At 52.4% G+C, this 24,388-nt stretch overlaps 1 protein-coding gene across 1 annotated transcript in view; it reads left to right on the top strand.

Annotated features, from left to right (window-relative positions):
- The first annotated feature begins 888 nt into the window (after nucleotides 1-888).
- The window catches only part of LRP4 (LDL receptor related protein 4), a 50,551-nt gene continuing 27,051 nt past the window's right edge, over nucleotides 889-24,388 (top strand). Inside the window, 17 exon segments of the mRNA XM_021685185.2 lie at nucleotides 889-1,159; nucleotides 1,162-1,329; nucleotides 14,925-15,071; nucleotides 16,271-16,387; nucleotides 16,624-16,737; nucleotides 17,098-17,214; nucleotides 17,515-17,643; nucleotides 17,882-18,001; nucleotides 18,396-18,521; nucleotides 19,121-19,246; nucleotides 19,438-19,572; nucleotides 19,954-20,079; nucleotides 20,424-20,654; nucleotides 21,497-21,653; nucleotides 23,275-23,492; nucleotides 23,653-23,829; nucleotides 24,217-24,339. Of these exon segments, the coding sequence (XP_021540860.1) occupies nucleotides 889-1,159; nucleotides 1,162-1,329; nucleotides 14,925-15,071; nucleotides 16,271-16,387; nucleotides 16,624-16,737; nucleotides 17,098-17,214; nucleotides 17,515-17,643; nucleotides 17,882-18,001; nucleotides 18,396-18,521; nucleotides 19,121-19,246; nucleotides 19,438-19,572; nucleotides 19,954-20,079; nucleotides 20,424-20,654; nucleotides 21,497-21,653; nucleotides 23,275-23,492; nucleotides 23,653-23,829; nucleotides 24,217-24,339 (2,602 nt within the window).

Raw genomic sequence — 24,388 nt, forward strand, 5'->3', positions numbered from 1 at the left:
GGAAAGCGGTTTAATGAGACTGCAGAAGATCCAAAGCCAGGGAATGTCAGCATACCAGCTTAGAGGGAAAGCTGGTAATAGGACCCCAAGGAAGCTGGGGGCTTGGACAAAAGTAACAAGACAAGATTCAACCAAAAAACAAAATTAACTCATATTATGAATACACCTGGGGAGAGCATAGGCCACGAAGCTAAAACAAGCGAGGAGTTTATAATTTTCTGCAGTAACCGGAAAGTTAAATACTGCTGTTAAGGCCCTACAGACGGAAGCCTAGAGGAGGCTCTGGTCTCTGGGAAAGTGCAACTACAAGTAAAGACTTACTTCCTTACCCCTTCCTTCCTTGCCAGAATCAGAAAGTCAAAGAAGGTGAAAAGGCTAACAACGCTGATTTACAAAGACAGCAAGGAGGAACTATGTCTGGATCAATTCTGGACGTCTGAGCTGGGGCGACAGGACCCAGACAACCACCTCAGGAAATGAGTAAATGAAAAGGGGAGGTCGTGGAATTATTTAGCCCTAGAACAACGCTGCCTAGACCGGGGTGGGGGTGGAGCAAGAAGAAAATCTCAGAAAAGGAATTTTGACAGTGAGAATGCTAGTTAAGATACAGCACTCCAGGCCCCCTGATGTCCCTTGTTTGATGTTAATAAAGACCTAGGAGGATTATGCATTAGCAAGCCTTGCGTATTCTGAGACATCAATAAAGTCTGGACTTGGGCTGGTAGGGGGGTCGGGGTCACGTCCCCGCGACTTGGGTCAGCCAGGGTGCTCCTCTCTGGCGCAGAGTGAGAGGGATCGAGAGAGTTGCCGCTGGGATAATGTTTTAAGTTAGGGACATTTGAGCAGTAGTAATGGGGACACGGAGGGGGGCTCTCTCGAGGACTCGGAATGTGGGGGCGGCCTGCAGAACGGAGCCAGTGCAAGAGGCGCTGGCGGGTGGGGGCCGGGGACCGGGGGGCGGGGGCCGAAGGCGGGAAGGGGCCGGCCCGGCGCTGGGGGCGGGACCAGGCGCGGTGGCGGTGGCGGGGGCTGCGGCGCGGGGGGCGGGGCGGCCTGGCCCGGGACACCCCCCTCCCGGTCCGCTGGCGGGGCGGCTTCGGCTCCGGCAGCACTGGAGGCAGCAGCGGCCGGACGGCGACTTGCGGGACGCGCCGGCCGCCGCGGACCGGGACGCTTCCCCTCCGGGACCCTGCGCCGACTCCCTCCGCCGCGCCGTCCCGCGGGAGCCGGCGGGACCCCCCCGGCCGACAGGGAGCGCCGGCGGCGGCCGCGGCACCATGAGGCGGCCGTGGGGCGCGCTGCTGCTTGGCGCCCTGCTCTGCGCACACGGTAAGCTGCGCCGCCGTGCCCGCGCCGCCCGGCCCGCCGGGAAAGTTTGTCCGTGGGTCCGGCCGCAGCAGGACTCACCTCCCGAAAACCGGGCGGCGCGGGCTGGGGCCTGAGACCCCGCGCCCTCACTGCAAGCAGTAGCCCTGAGCGTGCGTGCAGAGGAGAGTAGCAGGAGCTCCCCCAGCTCTTCCAGCCCGAGAGAGGCGGCCGTGGAGGAGCTCCCCGGCTCGGATCTGGGCCGGGCTCAGGGAAGATCCGAGGCGCCCGCTCGCCTTCCCTCGCCGCTCTTTGAAGAACTGGGGGCTGCTTCCCTTTCAGGTTAAGACAGGGTCTCTGTGTCCTTGGTACGAATGAATGTGTGCGAAGAAAGGGAGGCGGGGAAGGATGGTCGCTAAACCATAAATTGTAAAAAGCCCTCTTTGCAGGGACCGGGGGTCTCGAGCGGATTCCCGGAGCGGGGCTCTAGTGGAATCGGAATGCTTGTGTTCTGGGGATTCCCCTACTCGGGGAACAGTTCCTCGGACTCCAGACCTTGCTCCCACCGAGGGTCTTTGGGTACTGCTTGCTCGCAGCATCTCCCCTTAGTGGTGTTTTGGGTTCCCTCTCTTGGCTGCGACCAATCAGCTTCCTGCCCGGGATCCTTCCCGGGGGGGGGGGGGGGGGAGACCAGGTTGGAAAAGGAGCAGAGGAGGGACACAGGGAAGAAACTGCTGGAAGGCTCCCGCAGATCCGTCCTACCCGGAGTAGTGGGGCGGGGGGGCGGGTATCGCCGAACATCAGAAGGCAGCCTCCGGGTCCGCGCGGTGACCCTCGGGGGAGCTGGACGGATGGCAGCAGAACTGCTGCTTCATCTGCTCCTTATTAATAACTTGTTTGGTGCCGTACGCAACTGTTGTGTGTGATTAGGGCTCCAGTGGAATCTGTTTCTCCACAGTCGCCTAGCACCGAGTGTGTACCCCGTGATTTAGCAGCTTCCTCTAGTTTGTGCCCAAAGATCAAAGAACTTTGATCTCTGAACCCCAACCCGATTCAGCCGGGGGGGTGGTGGTGGGGTGAGATCCGAATCTTCTCATTCTCGCAGCCCGGAGGAGGGGGTGGGGTTTGGAACGGAGGGGTCTCTAGACCCTGGGCCTGGCTTGCACCGGTTCTTTCTTTAGCGTGCGGGAGCTCGTGTGGAAATAGTGCGGATTTCGGCACTTGCCTGGCAGGGCGTGGAGATGCCTGGGCACTCGTTTTAAAGATTGGTTTACCTCCCAAATCCAGAACAGAGTTCTCGTGTCTGTTATTTAAACTACCCGTGGGTTTTAAACGACTTTTTCCATGCCCTCTCTAACGCCGACTGAGCTCTTTCTCTCCGCTCTTCCTCTCCGCGTAGTAGCCTGGCCGAGCCACGTTCCTCCTCGCACTGTGCTCTCCCCCTCCCGGGCTCTCTCCTAGAAGGTTATTTGTAGCCTCTTTGGCGTGTCGGGACAGCGGCCCTACTGGGGTAGGAATGTAGCTGCTCTTCCCACCACATGGGCCCCTTAAAGGGACAGCTATGCTTTTTGGGGGGTTTCCCCCTTCGGGCTGCAAGAGAAGGGGATGGAACTTTCCTCTCGGCCCCCTGGAGGAAGTTTTGAAAAAGATCAAGGGAAATGGCACGGCACTGGGAAAAAAGGGGAAAAAAAAAAAAAAAGGCTAAAACGGATACCAACAGGAGGAGATTGTCGCCTTCTGCCCTAGGGAAAGGGGAGCTGGAAGGTTCTGGGCTGAGACTGATCAAGAGGATTTTATTGCCCCAGAGCTGTCAAAACTGCATATACTACATCTCCACTGAGAATGGAGGTAGCAAGTTGTGTATATTTAATGCTTCACAGAGAAAGGATGGGGGGCTTCTTGATAACTCTTTTGGGTTCTTTTTTTTTTTTTAAGATTATTTATTTATTTATTTGACAGAGAGATAGAGAGAAGCACAAGCAGGCAGAGAGGCAGGGAGAGGGAGAAGCAGGCTCTCCGCTGAGCAGGGAGCCCGATGTGGGACTCGATCCCAGGAGCCTGGGATCATGACCCGAACCGAAGGCAGCCGCTTAACTGACTGAGCCACCCAGGCTCCCCTCTTTTGGGTTCTTTTTAAGGATAAAAACTTTATTTTTTTTTAAAGATTTTATTTATTTATTTGAGAGAGAGCACAAGCAGGGGGAGGAGCAGAGGCAGAGGGAGAAGCAGGCTCCGTGCTGAGCAGGGATCCCCTCGCTGGGCTCTATCCCAGGACCCTGAGATCATGACCTGAGCTGAAGGCAGACCCTTAACCCACTAAGCCACCCAGGTGCCCTGAGGACAAAAAGTTTAATAGATACTTCTGAGCATGGGAGACTTTCTGTGTGCGTGTGTAAGGACACTCAGGGGCAGGAAGATCTAAACTTCCCCTAGCCTGATACTGAACCATCCTTGGAGGTCTGGGGGGTGGGGGGAAAGGACAGATACATGGTTCACCAATGAGACTGAGCAATTGCTCAACCAGAAATACCACCAAGAAGGTCCCTAACACTATGTTCCAGGGGCTCATGGAGAAGACAGTGTTTTATAGTATGGATGCAATACACTAAGGTTTAAGGTGCTTAGTTGGATGCTGCTAGTCCTGTGGATTTTTCCTAGATCCTATGTGTTTGGCCTGAACCTACATAACACTCCAACCTTGAAGATTTTGTTAGGAAACTTGATTGCTGTTGACAGCCCTGGGTATCTTTCTCCTGAGGGTTGAGGTGAGGCCTCAGACAGTCTACCACCATTGGAAGAGTAGAAACCATGTTTGTCTTGGAGATCTCTTCCAGATAAGCAAAAAGTTGAAAATTCTGCCCAGGTGCTTAAGTAGATAGAAGGCTATTTCTGAGATTGAGTGCAAAAGAGTAGAGCTGAGACTGATCTCCTTTCCATCTGGCTGTTGTCATGGTGCTTGATTGACCTTGTCCCTGATCTTGTTGGACTTGTGAAAGATGCTTGGCTTGTCACTGATTTTGGATTTCCTCTTCTGTCCCCTCTTGAATATCAGATAACATCTTTGGGACTGGCACATGGTATTAAGAATGACAGGTGCAAGGGAACCAGTCTGGCTGTGTCTGATACAGAACACGTTGGGCATGTCCATCTTCTGGGCCGGCAGAGAACACAGAAGGTCACAGAGGACAGGGTATTTTATAGGTCTTTGTTCACTCTTTCTACTGATTCGCTGATAATCTTGATCCCTAAGAAGAGGAAAAATAGGAAGGATTGGCTATGTTGCTTCTCCTTTGAAGAGAAGGTCAATACCAGGGGCTTCCTGGATAGGGAATTTCAGGGACTACTTTAAGAAGAAGACTTGTCTTTTTTTAATGATTGGGCACATCTCATAATTATGAGACAGTTCCATGCCCTTGGTTGAGTAAGTCTGTTAGAGCCTGTTCCAGCCACAATCTCTACATTCCTTGATGAAGCCTAGCTACAAGTTTTGCCATAGTTGCCTAGGCATGGAGCATCTGGGCCCCAGACTGTGTCTGGATTACCATCTCATCTTCAGCAGGGGAAGTCCTTCTCCCCTTCTCAGCATGGTGGGATTCTGTGTCCCAGGAAAGACTTCCTAAGGACTGGCTGGCTGGACTGGCTGGTTGGCAGGGCCCAAGTTTGGCCCTATAAATAGCTCTGATGAATGCCTGTGCTTGCTGCTCTCCCTCCAGCTTAGAGCTGACAGGGTCAGGTTCTTTCTCCCAGATACACTCAGGAGCATTCCCTAAATTGGGTTCTGCACCCATTCATTTGTTCATTCATTCAGCAAACACACATTTGCCAAGTACTAATCTTAACCACCACGTATATAGCTTGGTGATTAAGCAATACAGGCATCCCTGGGTTTGAATCTTGGCTTGGGCACTTCTTGTGACCCTGTGCAAAACACTTAATCTCCCTGAACTTCAGGATTCTTATCTGTAAATGGGGGGCGAGCTGGAGTAGTAATAAATTATCATGCGAGAATATTGTAAAAATTAAATGAGATAAGGGGCGCCTGGGTGGCTCAGTTGGTTAAGCGACTGCCTTCGGCTCAGGTCATGATCCTGGATCCCTGGATCGAGTCCCGCATCGGGCTCCCTGCTCAGCAGGGAGTCTGCTTCTCCCTCTGACCCTCCCCCCTCTCATGTGCTCTCTCTCATTCTCTCTCTCTCAAATAAATAAATAAAATCTTTAAAAAAAAATTTAATGAGATAATAGTATATTCAAACCATTCAACACAGGCTACTCCGTCACTGCAGGCTTGGATAAATGTTAGCTGTTTGTTAGCAAGTTTGCCTAAGTAGATTAAAGATGGTTCTTACCTTTGGACTATGGGAGCCAGGTAAACAAATCGTTATACTGTAGTGTCATGCGCTAAAATGGAAGGTCAGCCCTTCATTCATTTCAGCTGGTTTTTTGCTTTTCTCTTTTAAAGATCTTGCCCCTTCTTCCCACCCCACCTTGAAAACCTAATGAAACCTAAGCATAGTTTCCCTCCTGCCCATACTTCCAGAAAGGAGATCTGTTAAGCTATACCATGAGTCTAGGGAGCCCACACCACCTTAGTTCTCCTGAGAGAGGTCCTGGGAGATGGGGTTTTCCTCTGGGAGCTTCCTTGTTAAAAGCTCTGTGGTCAGGGATGAGGCCAGGGATCTCACTCTAAGGATGCCGTGACCTGGGGTGAGAGGTGTTGGCTGAGGTCTCTTGTAGCTGGAACGGTTTAGAATTCCAAGCTCTCCCTCCCACTGGCCTGGGAAAGGAGTCAGTCCCCAGAGCTCATAAGGTAGTAATTGCCCCAATTTGGGGGCTGGGCCATTGCAGCGCCACCTTTCTTCATGACTACCGTCTTCAATCAGGAATCCTGTCAGTGTGCAGGGATGATTGATGTGGGTCTCAAGCCCATGACTCACCCCCACCCCAGCCCCCAGCTCCTCCACCCCAAAGTTTGACCCCTGTTGTCTCTTTGTTTCTTCCTTTTAAGTTGGTGCCAGTGATGTGATGTTTTTGGGGGCTGCAGAAAGTTGACCGTAACCAAGAGCAGCCGGTAAGAAGAGCTGATTCTCTGGCCTTCCTGGCGGTCGGTTGACTCCATTTTCTGTTCTGCATTTTTGATTTAGCAAGAAGCAAACATCTTAGGTGCCCTTGGGCACCTCTTTACGCCCTTCTGAGCAAACTTCATTCTTTCACTGCACTTAGGCATTCCCGTAGCTGAGTGGATTGACTATAAGCGTCCCTAACACTCATTCCCCTGCTCATTCAGGTCAGAGTGAGGCAGGGCAGGGCTCTGCCTGAGACCCAGCTGGGAAAAGCCTTGCTGGGACTTGCTGCAAGCCCTGACTTGGCCTACGGGAGCTACCCGCTCACCTCTGCACGGAGCCAAGGATCTGAGCTGGGAGCAAAGCCGGAGACAAAAGACTGGGAGCAAACCTCCCATCTGGCTGGGAGGCAGCAACACAAAGGTGCTGCTGCATAATTTATCAGCAGAGGTTTTCTGGGGTGGGGAGGCTCTGGGCTCAGGGCAGAGTCTTTTTGGAGGAGAGGGACCCTCCTCCTGTCTGGGTGTAGGCGCAGGCAGGTACTGAGTAGGATACTGGGAAGGACACCTGATCAGCACGTGAAATAAAGCTTGGAGATCATAAATGCCTCTCCAAGCTCAGCAGCTCCATTTCCTGCCAGGACTACAGGGCGGGGGTGGGAGAGGCACTCCAAATGTACCTTTGGTTGGCCTCAGCCTTGGGAGCGTGCCCTGCCACCACCTTTTAGGCATGAATGAGGACAAGAGATAGTTTCTCTGTTGGGTCAACCAAACCCTTCTGGTGACCAAACACAGACGCGAGGTTATAATATCCATAAGCCTAGCAAATAAGAAAGGGGAGTTCTTTCCTCCTCTCTCCACTCCCCCAACCCTCCCACTCCTCAGGCAGTTTAAACAAGAAATTTCAACTACAGGTTCAGAGAGGGGGTAAAAGCAAATGGTTCTAATACGCATCTCCCCCAAATAAGAATTTCTGCTCTTCTGGGAAGCATCGATGGTAACCATTTTTTACATCACAAACTGGGACATGTGGTCTAAATAATATAGAGTTACTTCCAGGGCAGTTAACATTTTAAAATCTTTTGCTACCTCCCTGGCACTGGGGTATTTATGGCGTATTACCACATTTACTGCTCACAGTGTTCTGATGAAGTAGGTACTGTTAGGTTCCTGTCTTACAGATAAGAAACTAAGGCTCAGAGCAGTTTGTCACACAGCTAGTGAGGAACTGGCCCAGGATTTGAACCCAGAGCCTAAGCTTTTAAGCCTCTAACCCATACAGCCCCTTAGTATGGAATATTTTATATCCAAGCTATAACGAAAGATCTAGGTTGGGACTATCTATATTATGTCTTAGATTGACTTCCCCTCTCTGTTTTCAGTCTTCATCCTCTCATGGATTCTCGATGCAAAAAGAATAGCTTCTCCATGCTCTTGACAGAGGGAGGCTTTATTTATTTATTTAGAGGTGGGGGCAGAAGCAGAGGGAGAGAGAGAATCTCAAGCAGGCTCCACGCCCAGCATGGAGCCCGACACCGGGCTCGATCTCACAACCCTGAGATCGTGACCTGAGCCGAAATCGAGAGTCAGAGGCTTAACCAACTGAGCTGCCCAGGCGCCCCAGAGCGAGGCTTTAAAAAGCTCCCAGGAGGAGAGATGAGGTTTGTTGCTTTCGTGAAGCCATGTATTACTGTGTGGACCTTGTGTTTTGAGAGGTGGGGGGAGAGGAAAGCAGTATTTTGAGCAGCCCCTCGCAGAGCACAGCCACATTCAAGCCCTGTTGGATTTGTGAAATCTGTTGACTGAGCTGCTGGGCAGGGTAAGTAGACTTTTGAGGACCTGCAGGGAGACAGCCTAGTATCATAGCTACGTTACTGGGTTGAGAGAGAGGACATATCCAGGTGAAGATGATGGGGATTAATAACAACAACAGTAATAGCTCCTTACCGTGTACTTCATATGTATTATTTCATTTAAACGGCCCAGCAACCCTGTGAGAGAAGTACTATTATTACCCCCATTTTACAATAGAGGAGGCTAATCCAATTCTGAATTGCTCTGTGATTTAGGTTCTGAATGCTCTTTTCTATACTTGCCTCCTAGGAATTTGTTGATAAACGAGGTAAGGATAAAGGATACTATGAGCCTGGAGCTCCTCCACAGAAAGGCACTGATGCAGGACTCTTGCCACAGTACCCTCGTCCCCCTCTTCCTGTGGTCATTCATGCCACCAGCTTAACCCATGGAGGGGGGCACTGCAGCTTGGCCCACAGTAAGGTTTTTAGATACCTTGAGCCCTGAAATAGCAGGGCTTAATAGTCATGGGGTGGCTGGATAAGACGATTCTGGGTGAGTCAAATTCTATCATAGTAATAGCAAGAGCTGTTGTTCACTGAGAGCCTAGGATGTGCCAGGCATTATGCTAAGTGCTTTTTATGAATTAACTAATTTAATTCTGATAACATCCGTGTGAGGTAGGGGCTATGCTTATCCTGATTTTCCTGATGAGCAACTAGGGTATAAAGAGATTTAAATAATATGCCCAGGGGCAGACAGCCAGGAACTAGCTTAGTTTTGTTCCCATGCTCTTAACATTATGCTCCCCTGCCTCATAACTTTGGAGATTGACCATTACGAACTTCTTTTCCATGGTTAAGAATGGCAAGAGAGGGCTGAACTTGACGGGACCAGTAATCATGTGTCTGAAGCTGCCCCTCCCTGAGGCAGCCCCCTAGGAGATGACTTCACCTGGTAGATTTTTCACACCAGGTGAGGCTGGCCTCTAAGGATTTAGGGACAGAAATAAGTAGAATCATAGCATGTCAGTATCACAGCCTGCCAATCCAGTGAGCAAAAGGAACTCTTATAGGAGAAGGAAGTGGTCTGGAACTGGATAGGACCAGGATACCCCCCTTAAAAAGAAGATTCCTGTTTTCTTCCTTACAGATTAGGTAGGAAATAACTACTTTTCTTTCTTTTTTTTTTTTTTTTAAGATTTTATTTATTTGACAGAGAGAGAGACAGCAAGAGAGGGAACACAAGCAGGAGGAGTGGGAGAGGGAGAAGCAGGCTCTCCACAGAGCAGGGAGCCCGATGCGGGGCTCGATCCCAGGACTCTGGGATCATGACCTGAGCCGAAGGCAGACACTTAACGACTGAGCCACCCAGGCACCCCACTACTTTTATTTCTGATACTCTGGGCCTCTCTTTTCCTTTGACTCCAACATGCACAAGACTCTACCTGAATGTAGTATTCATTCCTTCATTTTACAAACTTGTATTGATCAACTACTACATACCAAGCATTGAACCGTGCACTGTGAATACAAGGCAAAAACTCTGTGTCATACAACTCCAACGGCCAGGAGGCTTATGGTCTGTTAAGTGAACAGTGATCCCACAGCGGGCTAAATGCTGAGGAGGCACAGAGGGCCTCTGGAGCACCGACCAGGGGCTTTCAGTTCATCTGGGGCCTCATGGGTCCAGGTAGGGCAGCATCAGGAAAGGGTGCACTTCCTGGCCTCCTTCTGCCCACCATTTACCTTTTTTGGTGTTGGCTCTGATGTTTTCTAAGCAAGCTCTGTCCTTTGGAACAGGGGCTGTTTATAGGTGCCCAGGGCTCTCCCGATTCCAGGTATCTTATGGATGAGGTGAAATCCATTGCCACATGGCTCCTTGCTCCCACTCCTTTTAGTTACGAGTTTTGTCTTGCTCCATGGGTAACCCTTTCAGTGAGAAACACTGACTGCTTAGGCTGCCCAAGGAGATGAAATCAGTGGATCTGTCCCTTGGTTGGCCTGGATGTAGTTTATTTCATTTCACATAATTTATCCTTATTAAATGAGGTTAATATCCTCATCATTGCCCACAGTGGGCAAGAGGAGAGAGGAGAGCTTTGGTGTGTTACAAAAACCCTTGATATGAGTGATGATGGTTCCTCCCTTTCTATTGTAATCCCTTCCCCTCTGGTAGCCGTCTGATCCCAGCACTCACAGGACACTCCTTAAGCCTTCTCATTCCTGGTTCAACTTGAAAAAGCTGCTCTGTAGCTGTGTACAGCCACTGTCCACCGTGGGCCTCTAAGTGACAGGTGTGGTCCCCCCTTCAGCTGAGCATTCTCTGGGATGGTAGAGAGCGGTGCCTCTCTAACCTTGAGTATGCATCAGTGTCCTCTGGGAAGCTTGTTGCAAATCCAGATTCTGAGATCACATTAGGAGAAGAATACTGGTCTAAGGGGCAGAATGGGGCTGCCATCCTGGCTCTCCTACTGACCCCATGACCTTGGCCAAAGCAGATGACCTTACCTATTAAGTGGGGACTGCAATAACTAATGAGGGTTGTTGTAATGATTAAAGGTGAATGAAAGTGTGCATGCAAAATTAGCTTGCAAACTTTTTAAAGAGTTACTGTAAATCATTATTATTTGTTGTCAGAAGCCCTGTTCCTTTCTGGACCAACACAACACAGAGGCCCTGGTTCAAAGGGCTGGGGCTCCAGACTGTCCCTGCTTCACTACTTTACCTTAGGGCAAGAGACATTGGTCTTTAGTCTGAGCAGTAACCAGAAGGAGAGGTTACTGCCTGAGATCCACAAACTCACTGTGTATTTGCTAATGGAGAATGCATAAAGGAGAGGGATCCAGGAGTCTCAGTGTTGTAAACTCCCCTTTTTGACCTCCCCTTTTTGGAAATTCTCATAACAGCGATACCACTCTTTGGGAGGCAGTGTAATGAAGTGATTAAGAGCAGAGGCTCTGGGATCAATCCGCCTGGGTGTGAATGCTGGTTTCAATCCTTAGTTAGTACCTGTGTGACCTAGCAACAGACTTCATCTCTCTGTGTCTCAGTGTCTTCAACTTTTGTAAAGTGACAATAATAGCAGTGTCACCTCCCAGGGTTGTTGAGAGCATTCAATGATGTAACATAAGAAAAGCACTTAGGGCGCCTGGGTGGCTCAGTTGGTTAAGCGACTGCCTTCGGCTCAGGTCATGATCCTGGAGTCTCTGGATCGAGTCCCACATCAGGCTCCCTGCTCGGCAGGGAGTCTGCTTCTCCCTTTGACCCTCCCCTCTCTCATGTGCTCTCTCTCTCATTCTCTCTCTTTCAAATAAATAAATAAAATCTTTAAAAAAAAAAAAAAGAAAAGAAAAGCACTTAGAAAAGTATCTGAAGGGCACCTGGTAAGTACATCCTCAGTAAATATTATGGTTGTATTATTATAAAGCTTTTGCCATGCGCTGGTCCTGTGCTAAGCAGTTTACATGGATTCGCATTTTATAGATGAGGAAACTGAGGCTCAGAGACCTTAATCAACTTGCTCAAAGTTGTAGAGTTGGTGGTGGAATCAGGACTTGAACTCCAGTCTCTGACTCCAGAATCTATGCTCTTTCCTACAACGTTCCACAAACATCTGGTATACCACCAAATGGATGTTGCCCTTCTTTCCTTCAAAACAAGGCTGTGAGGAATTGGGTAGGTGGCTGAGGCAAAGGAGGCAAGGTGTAAGTGGTGGGATTTTGGTTAACCTCCCAGGAAGACCCTATGAGCCCATTCCCATGTATCCCCCAAAACTGGATGACTTGCCTATCAAGGGTAGGGAACACTCTGGGGAGAGATCTTTTCTGTTGTTGAATTGCTTTAGGTCAAGAAGGCCCAAGCCCCTGGAGGCTGAACGGAGTGTGGCTGGCAAATAGCTTTCAAGGCCAAGAGCATAGCTGAGTACTCTAACTTAACCACTTTCCAAAGTGAAGGCTGAGCGTGCCACCTGCCCTCATCTGTTTCCTTTCTTCACTCGTTTTGTTCAAAAGGGTTAAAAGCTGTCCTTTCTGATCGCAGCCAGGACTTGTGTGAAAAGGCAGAATTCTACCTCCAGGGATCCCAGAGGGGCAGCGGTTGTCCAGAGAGCCGGCTTTTTGGAGTATAATGTGTCTGTTTACTGTAGGAAAGCCCAAGCGCAGGGTTTGCCTGATGACGGCTGCTATGCCAGGCAGGAAGCCGGGACTCTTGGGCCGCCTGCAACGAACTCGGTGCCCACCTGATGGAATGCTTTGTTCCTGAAGTCTGCTGCGGGAAATCGGGACTTCTTTTATTGTGCCGCCAAAGGCAGGGGGTGGGGCCCTAAAAAAAAGAAAATCAGCCGAGGACTGAAGGCTCCTCTACCTTCGGTAATATTTTTTAACTTGCAAGCAGCACCGCAATCCTGCTGTTCTTGCTCTCCTAATCCTGGTGCTTTGGGAAAAATTTAGTCCCTGCATCCACAACAGTCCACGGCCCCAGCCTGTATTTACTGAACATCTTCGGTGTGCCAAGGCACGAGGTTAGGTTCGTCCACGTTGACCTTCTGGTCCAATCCATGTGGCTTTTCACAAACAAGGAAGCAGAGGCTCAGGGAGCCAAGCGACTTGTACAAGGTCACACAGCTGGTCAGGGGAGCCCAGTCTGTCTGCTCCGGTCCAGGGCACCTCTCGTGCTTTCCTCTCCTGCTCCTCCAAACCTCCCTTCTTCCTCTCTGGTGTTGTCACCCCCTTCACCCAACGTGAATTCTTGCTCCCTGCTGTGTTCTCGACCTCTCTTGACATTTGGGGCTGGAGAATTTCTTTGTTGTGGGGGCCTGCCCTGTACCTTGTAGGATGTCCAGCAGCATCCCTGGCTTCTACCCATTAGATGCCCGAAGTACCCCCAGTCATGACAACCAAAAATCTCACACATTGCCAGATGTTCCCCTGGGGGACAAACCATCCCTGATTGAGAACCACTGAGTTAGTCGTATCTTTCCTCTTCACTATTCCTCCCTGTGAAGGGGATCTGCATGCTGGGAAGCCCATTGAATGGAGTCCTTTGGAATATTTAGTCTTTGCTGTTTCATCCAGCCAGAGTTCCTTAAAGTAGTACCCATAGCTGTGATGACCTGGTCACAAAAGTTGCTCAGGGTCTGAGTGAAAAAAGCCCATTCCCTTCTACGTGCTCTCTGAATAGGCCCAAAAGGATGGGGCTGGGGCAGGGGCTGGGACAGATGGGTCTTCAGTGCTTCCCTGGGGAAGAATCCTCTGTCCTGCACATGCAGACAGACCTGGACAGACAGGAGCCCTGGGCTTGGAGTAAAGCCTTCCTCTGAAGTGTAGAGATGCTGCACCTCTCAAAACGATTCCTTTGGTTTCCACGGGAAATCCAGCATCTTTTCTAGGGCAGCTGATTGCCTTCGCTTATGGAAGGGGAAGGCGAAGTCTCAGTTGAGGATCTGGTGAAATTTGTGGTCCTTTACTCCAGAAATGTACATTTTGCCTATAGTTTCAGTGGTTCACTGATCCCAAATGCTGGCCGGCCATCCATCCATCCATCCATCCATCCATCCATCCATCCATCTATCCAGCCATCCAGCCATCTATCCAGCCATCCAGCCATCCATCTGCAGATTAGGATAGGAATCCATGCCTTATGCTCACACTTACCTTTGGGGGTTCAAGTGGAGAGGGACAGCTTCAGGGCTCTCTCCTTGCTTTTGGAGGGGATAGCAGTACACCCTTTCATTCTGGGCCTTAATTCCTTCCCTGTTCCAGCCCAGACTGAGGGCAAGGCCCAGCTAAGGGGAGGAAGGGGAGAAGAAAGCAAGGGGGAGAGATGAGCAATGAGCGGTGGCCCCCTTCTTTCCCAGCTGCAGCAGCCCAGCGGGTTAGATGAATGCAGGGAGGGGGGGAGAGTGACCCTGGCAGAACCCTTTGTTCCAGCTGAGGCTGGAGCAGGGGCACTGAGCCATTCACACGCCATCCCAGGGCATCCTGCTGGGCACGCTGGGGAGGGGGCACAGCAGCCGGTCATGGGACTTGGCCAGGCAGATAGCTCCAAGCTCAATAGGGAAGCCCAGCTGCGTGCTGCTGAGGCTGGGGGAGGGGCTGCTTCTGCCATCCTTCCTCCGGGCTGTGGCCTGTCCCACAGACAAGAAGGCTCTGACTGGTCCCAGTCACTCTGCCCTGGTCCCCTCCCCCTGGGACTCTGCTTCTCCTGGTCACCCTCCTCAAAGGTGAGTTCTAACCTCTGATCGGGAGACTCACAACAGCCTGTGCTGCTTCCTGGTCCCCTGTATGGATTCCTTATTCCAAAAGGGGCTCCGGCATTTTAATTCCACTATTTCTTGCCCTCCCTGGCCAACAACCAAGGGTCTGGTCCTGGCCAGAGGCAAAAGCATCCATATTTCAACGTAGCTTTGGAGGGAAGGGTACTGAGTTTCTCTCTGCATCACCCTTTCTGTCCCCCTGCTCCTTTTCCCCAAGAGCACCGTCTCTCTGAGTGGCATTGTTTATCTCCGGTCTCTTGGGGGTACTGGGCCAAAAGCCCCGATCATAGAAGGGGTACCTGGACTGCTTATGAATCCAGAGCCACAGATTATCTTCTTGACCATTTGTGCATTGGAGGAAGGGGGAAGGCATGATTGCATGGTCTGCATCTCCCCGTGGTATCACTGTGGCTCCCTGACCACTAGACTAGGCTCCTCTGCTTTACTCTCTGGAATGCGCTTTGGTTAGGCAGGAGCCGAGCCCTCACTGGTTCCTCTCCCCTCTGCCCAGGCCTGGCCAGCAGCCCCGAGTGTGCTTGTGGTCGGAGCCACTTCACGTGTGCAGTGAGCGCCCTCGGCGAGTGTACCTGCATCCCTGCGCAGTGGCAGTGTGACGGGGACAACGACTGCGGGGACCACAGCGATGAGGACGGCTGTAGTAAGCGCCTCCCTCCCCCACCAGGCACCTCCAGCCCCCACCCTCCAGGCAGCGGCGGGAAGCCTTAGAAGGAGAACCCAGGGATGAGGGTGTAAGGGAGTGTTCTGTGCACTGGCCGTGTCAGACTCAGCACATTGGACTCCTGTGAGGGTGACAGATATTGACAGATGGGTGGCTTCTTCACAGTATATATGGCTCCAGTCCTCCTGTCTTTCCTATATTTTCCATGCAGATATGACCAATAAACTGTGACAAGTGTGGAAGAAAACACCCTTGAAAACTGTAGGCAGTCTCTTTAAATAGATCTCTCCGTATTTATGTGAATATATGTTTGTCTATTTGTACTGCGTATTTGTGCATTTTTTAATGTGCATACTACATATGGATGCAGATTATTTCTGTATATCTTATGCTGGTATTCTGTATAATCATATCTTTTTTAATAATAGGAACTTTGTAAGAAATCTTATAGTCTCTTTAAATCTTCCTTTCCCCTAGCTCAGTAATGTATGCACAACAGGCTAGGGCATCCTGCCTCGGATCTCTAGGCCTGTCGCTGCTGAGCCAGTTGTCTGGGGTGCCACCTGCAGCACCTAGGTCTGAGGGTGGCTAATTAGTCTAGTAAGATTGAAGCTACAACCTGGACCTTGTTAACCCCCACCGGGTCAGCTAATTGTGATGATAAATGGCTCACTTTCATGTAGCACTGTCATGTGCATTCTCTCAAAAGACCGCTGTGAGCCAAGTATAATTACCCCCATTGTTACAGTCAGAGAACCTATGGCTCAGAGAGGGTACCTGACTCACTCGGTGTGATAAGTAATGAGTTCTAGAACTGGAAATTGAGCCCAGATATGTTAATCATCATTTAACAGGAGGAAAAGAAAAAAAAATACACTTCTCTTTCTTGCTCATGTTTTTCTTACTGCTCTCTCAGTGGTTTTGGGTTCCTTGGGCTGCCCTGCCCTGTGAACCCCTCGTGGCCATTCCCTGCGAATAGTCTGGCTTCTCAGCTGTGGTTTCTGCTTCATTTCTCCATGAGCTGGGGGCAGGCATGGGAGTCTGTGAGGAAGGACTGCAGCTCACGCGGGGAGACGTGGGGCCAGGGGTGTTGGCAAAGGGTTTCCAGCCCAGGTGAGGCTGTCTCGGTAAGTGTCCCAGGCTCTGATTCTCTGTTGCGTTCTTTTACCGGGACTCAGTGCTGCCCACCTGTTCTCCTCTTGACTTTCACTGTGACAATGGCAAGTGCATCCGCCGCTCCTGGGTGTGTGATGGGGACAACGACTGCGAGGACGACTCAGACGAGCAGGACTGCCGTGAGTGCCGGCGGCGCCAGGCGGGCTCCATCAGGCTCTGCTGGGAAGGGATTTTCAATTAGAAAATGATGCCCCAGGTCCACGTCAGCTCTAGGGTCTTCAGCTCTTGGTTAGATGAGCCCAAGAGAGGGCCCCCTGCTTCAGATCCCTCCTGGCAATGTTGGGGTAGCACAACTGCCCTGTTCTGTGGGCCTTTCTGTCGGGCCTGCAGCGGCCTGACTGCTCTGTGCCCGCAGCCCCCCGGGAGTGTGAGGAGGACGAGTTCCCCTGCCAGAACGGCTACTGCATCCGGAGTCTGTGGCACTGCGACGGGGACAATGACTGCGGTGACAACAGCGATGAGCAGTGCGGTGAGTGGAGCTCTGGGGTGGGGGTGGGGGGACGGCTGCGATGGCGTGGCCTCCGGGACAGTGGGCAGCACCCGCTCTAGCACTGCTGCACCCTCAACTGCCTGGGTATCTGGAGCACCGGGAGGAAGGCTGAGGGGCAGAACCGTGCAGACCCCCCGGGAACCGCGGGACGGGACAGGAGCCCGAGGCCCAGTCTCGCCAGGGCCGCGGCTTCCCCCCACCGCAGTCTGCACCAAGTCTGTGATGTCTGGCAGGGGCTGGGTCAGACCCTCAGGGGCGGTGAGGGGGGGCATTGGGGATGATGGAAGGAGCGCGGCCTGTAGGGCTCCTGCAGGATCGCTGTCCCGTTGCGTCCCCCAGACATGCGCAAGTGCTCTGACAAGGAATTCCGCTGCAGTGACGGAAGCTGCATCGCCGAGCACTGGTACTGCGACGGTGACACCGACTGCAAAGATGGCTCTGACGAGGAGAGCTGTCGTGAGTGGCCCCAGAACCCAGGCTGGTGGGCTGGGCCGGGGCAGAGGGCGGCATCCCAGGGGCGCGAGGGCCAGGCTGCAGGGTGCATGCGCAGTGGGCCAGGAGCTCGGGTGGGAGCCCGTTCCCCAGGTGCGGAGGGACGGCTCACGTCGGTCCACCCACACACGGGAGTGCATCGGGACCGTCCCAGATGAAACTCGCTCTCCTTGCCTGAACGTCTCACCCCCTGGAGGAGTCAGGGCCTCTGTCCTGTGTCCGGGCCTGAGTGTATGCCGCTCCCGACCCCTGCCTGCCTTCCAGCCTCAGCAGTGCCCACGCCCCCCTGCAACCTGGAGGAGTTCCAGTGTGCCTACGGCCGCTGCATCCTCGATATCTACCACTGCGACGGGGATGATGACTGCGGGGACTGGTCAGACGAGTCCGACTGCTGTGAGTGGTCTGGCCAGCAGGGTGGAGGAGGAGGGAGGGAGGCCAGGCCCGAGGAACTCCTGGAGTGGAAAGGCACAGGTGCCAGCTGGGGCAGGAGCTCAGGGGAGGAGTTTCCGGATTCTCAGCTTCCGGTCGGGCAGAGACGGAGGAGCTGGGTGCTGGGGCCGGGCTTTCTGGTCTGCGCTGGACCCTGTGTCCTGGGACTGGCCAGCGACAGGAGTCTGTCCTGTTTCCCCAGCCTCCCACCAGCCCTGCCGCTCGGGGGAGTTCATGTGTGACAGTGGCCTGTGCATCAACGCAGGCTGGCGCTGTGATGGCGATGCGGACTGTGATGACCAATCTGATGAGCGCAACTGCAGTGAGTGGGGGCAGGGCCAAAGGGCGGAGCCGGAAGTAGGGAAAGGGCCCGTGGAGCCAAAAAAGCCACCGTGGATGAAGACAGATGGGACAGGACTGTTGTGGACGGTGGTGTAGGTTGGGCACGGCACAGAGGCGCTATGTCCAAAGGGATGCCAGTCACACAGTGGATGTGCGCATTCTGTAGTTCTAGGGATTTGTATATATGTCCCGGCAGTTTTCTTGCGGGTAGCAGGAAGGCGTCTTGGGGGAAAGGTTGCCTTTTTTTCTGATTTGCACAAAGACACAGTTCAGAACACCGGTGAGGAGAGTGGCGTGGATGCTGGCATGGAGCGCGGGGCGGAGCCTCGGGCCGCAGCGGGGCCAACCTTTCACGAGGCCTCTGCTTTGCGCAGCCACTTCCATGTGTACCGCCGAACAGTTCCGCTGCAGGTCAGGCCGCTGCGTCCACCTGTCCTGGCGCTGTGATGGGGAGGACGACTGTGCAGACAACAGTGATGAAGAGAACTGTGAGAACACAGGTGGAGTCTCCCGGGAGGGGTCCCCAGGCCCCTTGACCTGTGGTTGGGTTGGAGGACAGGGGTGGACGGAGGGGGTCACCACTGCCATTCCATTGGGCTACAGGGATGCTTTCGTCAGATCTTGCCCACGGCCTGGATTTTTCCTGCCCTTCACAGTTACCAGTGTCAAATCCAGGTGCATCTGTTACCGGCCCAGCCTTATGGCCTGGAACACAACATCAGCAGCCTCTCATGTTCTGACTCATACACAGCCAGCCCGCCTGTTGCTCTGGCCTCGTGAGCGGGGACTGTTCTCTGTGGCTGACAGCCCCCTGACTGCCCTGGCCATGCCGCCAGGTGCAGGACACGGATGCACTCTCTCCTTTGTCCCATGTCCCTCACCATTCCACTGTGGTGTCCTGGGAGCGAACAAATGCAGACATCCAGCCAGCCCTGTCTGAGCTGCTTCCTGCCCTGGACCCCGACCCTCCCACCTTGAATCTCATCTGTCTCCAGCTCGCCCTAGAAAATGACAGGCTCCCATCCTTTTGTTGACCCAAGCCCTGCCCTGCTGTGACCTGCCTCTCCCTCCCGCCCTGCTCTGCTCCCCCACTCTCTAGGAAGCCCCCAGTGTGCCTCAGACCAGTTCCTGTGCTGGAATGGGCGCTGCATCGGGCAGCGGAAGCTGTGCAACGGGGTCAACGACTGCGGGGACAACAGTGATGAAAGTCCACAGCAGAACTGCCGTGAGTGTCCCCAGTGGGCGGGCCTGGCCCCTGGTCTGTGGCTGAACCCCACCCATGTGGTTCAAAGAGAATCCTCCCTAGGGATTCTTGCAGCCTCGGGAGCTGTTCTTCGTGGTCCAGGTGGAATGCCAAGTTGGCTGTCTGGGGGAGGATTCTGGGCTCAACTCCCATCTCTGGCTTGGCTGGCACAGGGCCCCGGACGGGCGAGGAGAACTGCAATGTTAACAACGGTGGCTGCGCCCAGAAGTGCCAGATGGTGCGGGGGGTGGTGCAGTGTACCTGCCACACAGGCTTCCGGCTCACCGAGGATGGGCACATGTGCCAGGGTGAGCTGGGGCCTGCTTTGGAGCTGGGCAGGGGCAGCGGACAGGCAGCTGTGTCTCCCCTGGGTCCGACATTTGACGGATGCGACCTTATTTCATCATCCCCCTAGCAGGTGGCGATGGTCCTGTCTGTTTCACAGATGGGAAAACCGAAGCCCAGAGGGGTTAAGTAACTTACTGATGGCCACCGAGCCGGTGAGAGCAGAGTTGGGATTCCAGCCCAGGTCTCCATGACCTTGAAGCCCTTAACCACTTGTTGTATAGCCTTCCCACTAGGCCTGGAGAGTAGATGGGTATGTGGGCCGGGAAGCGACTAGTCAGCCTGGGAGTTGGGGTGGGAGGATGGCAGAATGGAGATCTCCTGACCCTGCCCGGTCCTCCCAGATGTGAATGAATGCGCGGAGGAGGGGTATTGCAGCCAGGGCTGCACCAACAGTGAAGGGGCCTTCCAGTGCTGGTGTGAAGCAGGCTATGAGCTCCGGCCCGACCGGCGCAGCTGCAAGGCTCTGGGTAAGGGCTATTGGCGTTCGGCTCGCTGGGCAGAGGGCTGAGCCTGGAGACATCCAGGGGCTCTGGTCCCTGGGGATTTGCTGACAGGTAGAGAGAGTTGCATCTCCGTAAAATGGAGCTGTGAGTTGCATTCTGAGCCCCAAGAAAATCTCCGCTGGGGTGGGGTGGGCGGGAGAGTATGCTTTGGAGGCTCCCACTCTTCTAGTCCTGCTTCCAGCAGCTCTGGACATGCCCTCAGGGACAGGGGGCCCCATTTGTCCACTGAGGAGCTGGGGGCGCATGCTGATGGGTGTCAGGGCAGCTCTGGAGCCCAGTGGGGGCCCCATTTCTATGCCACGTCCCAGGGCCGGAGCCTGTGCTACTGTTCGCCAATCGCATCGACATCCGGCAGGTGCTGCCGCACCGCTCCGAGTACACGCTGCTGCTCAACAACCTGGAGAACGCCATTGCCCTTGATTTCCACCACCGGCGCGAGCTCGTCTTCTGGTCAGATGTCACCCTGGACCGGATCCTCCGTGCCAACCTCAATGGCAGCAACGTGGAGGAGGTTGTGTCTACAGGGCTCGAGAGCCCAGGTAGGAAATGAGGCCCTGGGGGGAAGGCGGGGCCAGGTGTGTGCAAAGCAGCAGTGGAAGGGACAGGATAGTGGCTTGCAAGCCTTGGGCAGCAGAACATCTTTTTCTTCCGACGAAATCTTGGATGGAATTCTAGTAGAGAAAACATGAATTTTATGGGTTCAGGTTTATGACATTTGCTCATTATTGGGCTCAATAGTAATGAGATGTTTTGATGAATGTAATCATTTGAAATCAGAGATTTATGGGCAGCAGTTACAATTCGCTCTAAGTCTTAGCATTTGGTTCAGTTCAGACTTTCGTTTTGATTGCTTAGTATTAAGGATATTCTCCTCGACCCAGATAGATACATCCAAATGTTTACAGATTAAAAAAACAAGAGCTCACTCTGTAATCTTAGGCCATTCTACAAGCCAGTGAAGTGGATTAGAATCTGGTATCATGCACATTTGACTCATATGCTTATGGAACTTCTGAAGTACCTCTACAAAACTCTGAGCCAGTTTGCAAACCCTTGAGGCAGTGCGGGGAGTGGGGGGGTAGGGGACCCTGGGCGTGGGTCAGGGAGCCAGGATTCAGGATAGAATATGGTTGGCTGAGAGGAGGAAGTGCTTGACCTTGGACAGTTCCTCGACTTCTCTCTGCCTCAGTTTCTCCATCTTCACGGAGATTCTAGTATTGAGCTACCAGAGTTGTTCCGACGATCAAGTGAGTTGGTGTACATAACATGGTCAGAACAGCGCCCAACCCAACACCTTCCTGTAAGATTTGGCTCTTGTTACGTGGGCACAGAGGACACCTGGCTGAATCCCTGACACTTTCCTGTTGCCTCTTTCCATCAGGGGGCCTGGCTGTGGATTGGGTCCATGACAAACTCTATTGGACCGACTCGGGGACATCAAGGATTGAGGTCGCCAACCTGGACGGGGCCCATCGGAAGGTGCTGCTGTGGCAAAACCTTGAGAAGCCCCGGGCTATTGCCTTGCATCCCATGGAGGGGTGAGTGAGTTGTGTCTCAAGCTCCCAAATCCCTCTTGCAACCTCTAGGGACAGTTCTTGGGCCAGACTTTGTTGGAAGGGCCTCTTCACAGTGTGGCCTTAAAACAGCATGGGCTCTGCACCCAGACATGCCTGGATTCGAGTCCTGGCTCTGCAGGAAATGGCCGTGTGGTCTTGGGTCAGTCTATATCTGCCTGCGCTCAGGCACTTATAATTGGGGATAAAAAAAGCACACCTACCTCCTAACCGTGTGAAGATTTTAAAAGAGACTCACTTTTTAAAATCGAGGTACAGGGGTGCCTGGGTGGCTCAGTCATTAAGTGTCTGCCTTCGGCTCAGGTCATGATCCCGAGGTCCTGGGATCAAGCCCCACATCAGGCTCCCTGCTCCACGGAAGCCTGCTTCTCCCTCTCCCACTCCCCCTGCTTGTGTTCCCTCTCTTGCTGTGTGTCTCTCTGTCAAATAAATAAATAAAATCTTTAAAAAAATAAAATAAAATGGAGGTATATTTATACATATATAACCTTATATCAGTTTCAGGTGTACAGCATAATGATTCAGTATTTGTGTATATTGCAAAATGATCACTGCAATAAGTCTTGTTAACATCTGTCAGAGTACAACAGTTACAACAATTTTTTTTTAAAGATTTTATTTATTTGATAGAGAGAGATACAGAGACAGGGAACACAAGCAGGGGGAGTGGGAGAGGGAGAAGCAGGCTCCCCGCTGAGCAGGGAGCCCAATGCGGGGCTTGATCCCAGGACCCCAGGATCATGACCCAAGCAAAGGTAGAGGCTTAACGACTGAGCCACCCAGGCGCCCCAATTTTTTCTTGTGATGAGAACTTTTAAGATCTACTGTCTTAGCAACTTTGAAATAATACAGCACAGTGTGATTAACTGTAGTCACCATGCCATACATTATATCCCCATGACTTACTTATATAATTAGAAGTTTGTACCTTTTGACCCCCTTCACCTATTTCACCCACCCAAAATATGATGCATTTTAAATGGCTAAGACACATTAAATCATTGCAGGCGCTTAATATTTTTATTATTAGTTCATAGGGTTGAACTAATTAATAAAAATTAATAATTTTTGTTATTAGAGAAAAAAGTCTCCCACAAGGGTTGGGATTTTTGTCTGTTCTGTTTACTGCTATATTCCTAATCCCTAAGAGACAGCCCTGCAAGTACTATTAAAAAAAAAAGGGGGGGGGGCACCTCAGTTGTTATGCATCTGCCTTCGGCTCAGGTCATGATCCCAGGGTCCTGGGATCGAGCGCCGCATCAGGCTCCCTGCTCGGCAGGAAGCCTGCTTCTCCCTCTCCCACTCCCCCTGCTTGTGTTCCCTCTCTTGCTGTCTCTCTCTCTGTAAAATAAATAAATAAAATCTTAAAAAAAAAAAAAAAAGAATTGTTAAATGAATAAATGCCCTGCTAGAGACATTTAAATTCAGACATTTAGAAAACACTCCGTGGACTACACACAGAATGTGCCTCCTACTAGTTGGACTCCCCTGGGTTAAATGGATAAAAGGCCCCAGTCTGATTATTATTCCTGTTACTACCTGCCTTCTGCTGCCTGTCTCTCAATTTCCTTTTGTCTTTTCCTAGTACCATTTACTGGACAGACTGGGGCAACACCCCCCGCATTGAGGCCTCCAGCATGGATGGCTCTGGACGCCGCATCATTGCCGATACTCACCTCTTCTGGCCCAATGGCCTCACCATTGACTATGCTGGGCATCGTATGTACTGGGTGGATGCTAAGCACCATGTCATCGAGAGGGCCAATCTGGACGGGAGTCACCGCAAGGCTGTCATTAGCCAGGGTGAGGCCCTTTCTCCACTCTCCTTCATCTCTCATCCTTCTTCCCCAATCCCAGCCCCCAGGAGCCTTGGCAGAGGGTGAGATTTGCGCAGTTGCCAGGCCTGGGCCTGGAGCCCATGGTAGGCTCTGTCTGGACTGAGGTCCTTCTGGACTTTCCCCAGGCCTCCCCCATCCCTTTGCCATCACCGTGTTTGAAGACAGCCTGTACTGGACAGACTGGCACACCAAGAGCATCAATAGTGCTAACAAATTCACTGGCAAGAACCAAGAGATCATTCGCAACAAACTCCATTTCCCCATGGACATCCACACCCTGCACCCCCAGCGCCAGCCTGCAGGTAAGAAAGGACCCACCTGGTAGACCTCCGGTGCCTCTGAGAACCTTCCCTGCACCTGTCTCAGCTGCCATTGTTTCCGGCCGGGGAATTTGCGGTTGGCACGGATACGGGCCAATTTCTCCCTCTGCTGGACATTTAGGATACAACATCGAGAGTCAAGAAAATCGGCTTCACTGTCGCCATCTGATTCAGGCAAACATTTATAGGATATCTCTTCTGTCAGGGATTCACTGTGTTCGCAGCTGGGACAGATATAAAAAATAATGAGACGTAGTTCCTCCTTCCAGGGAACTCACACCCTGGCTAAACCCCTACTCACTTGCCTTGGGGTGGACTCTGCCAACCTTTGGTCTCTCCTGATCCTTTTGCTCTGGGCTCTTTGAACAGGGAAGAACCGCTGTGGGGACAACAACGGAGGCTGCACCCACCTGTGTCTGCCCAGTGGCCAGAACTATACATGTGCCTGCCCCACCGGTTTCCGCAAGATCAGCAGCCACGCCTGTGCCCAGAGTAAGTGGGTCTGGGGCACCTGCCTTAGTGGATGTGCCTTGTGAAGGTG

The sequence above is a fragment of the Neomonachus schauinslandi genome, chromosome 11, assembly GCF_002201575.2.
Source record: "Neomonachus schauinslandi chromosome 11, ASM220157v2, whole genome shotgun sequence".
Taxonomy (NCBI): domain Eukaryota; kingdom Metazoa; phylum Chordata; class Mammalia; order Carnivora; family Phocidae; genus Neomonachus; species Neomonachus schauinslandi.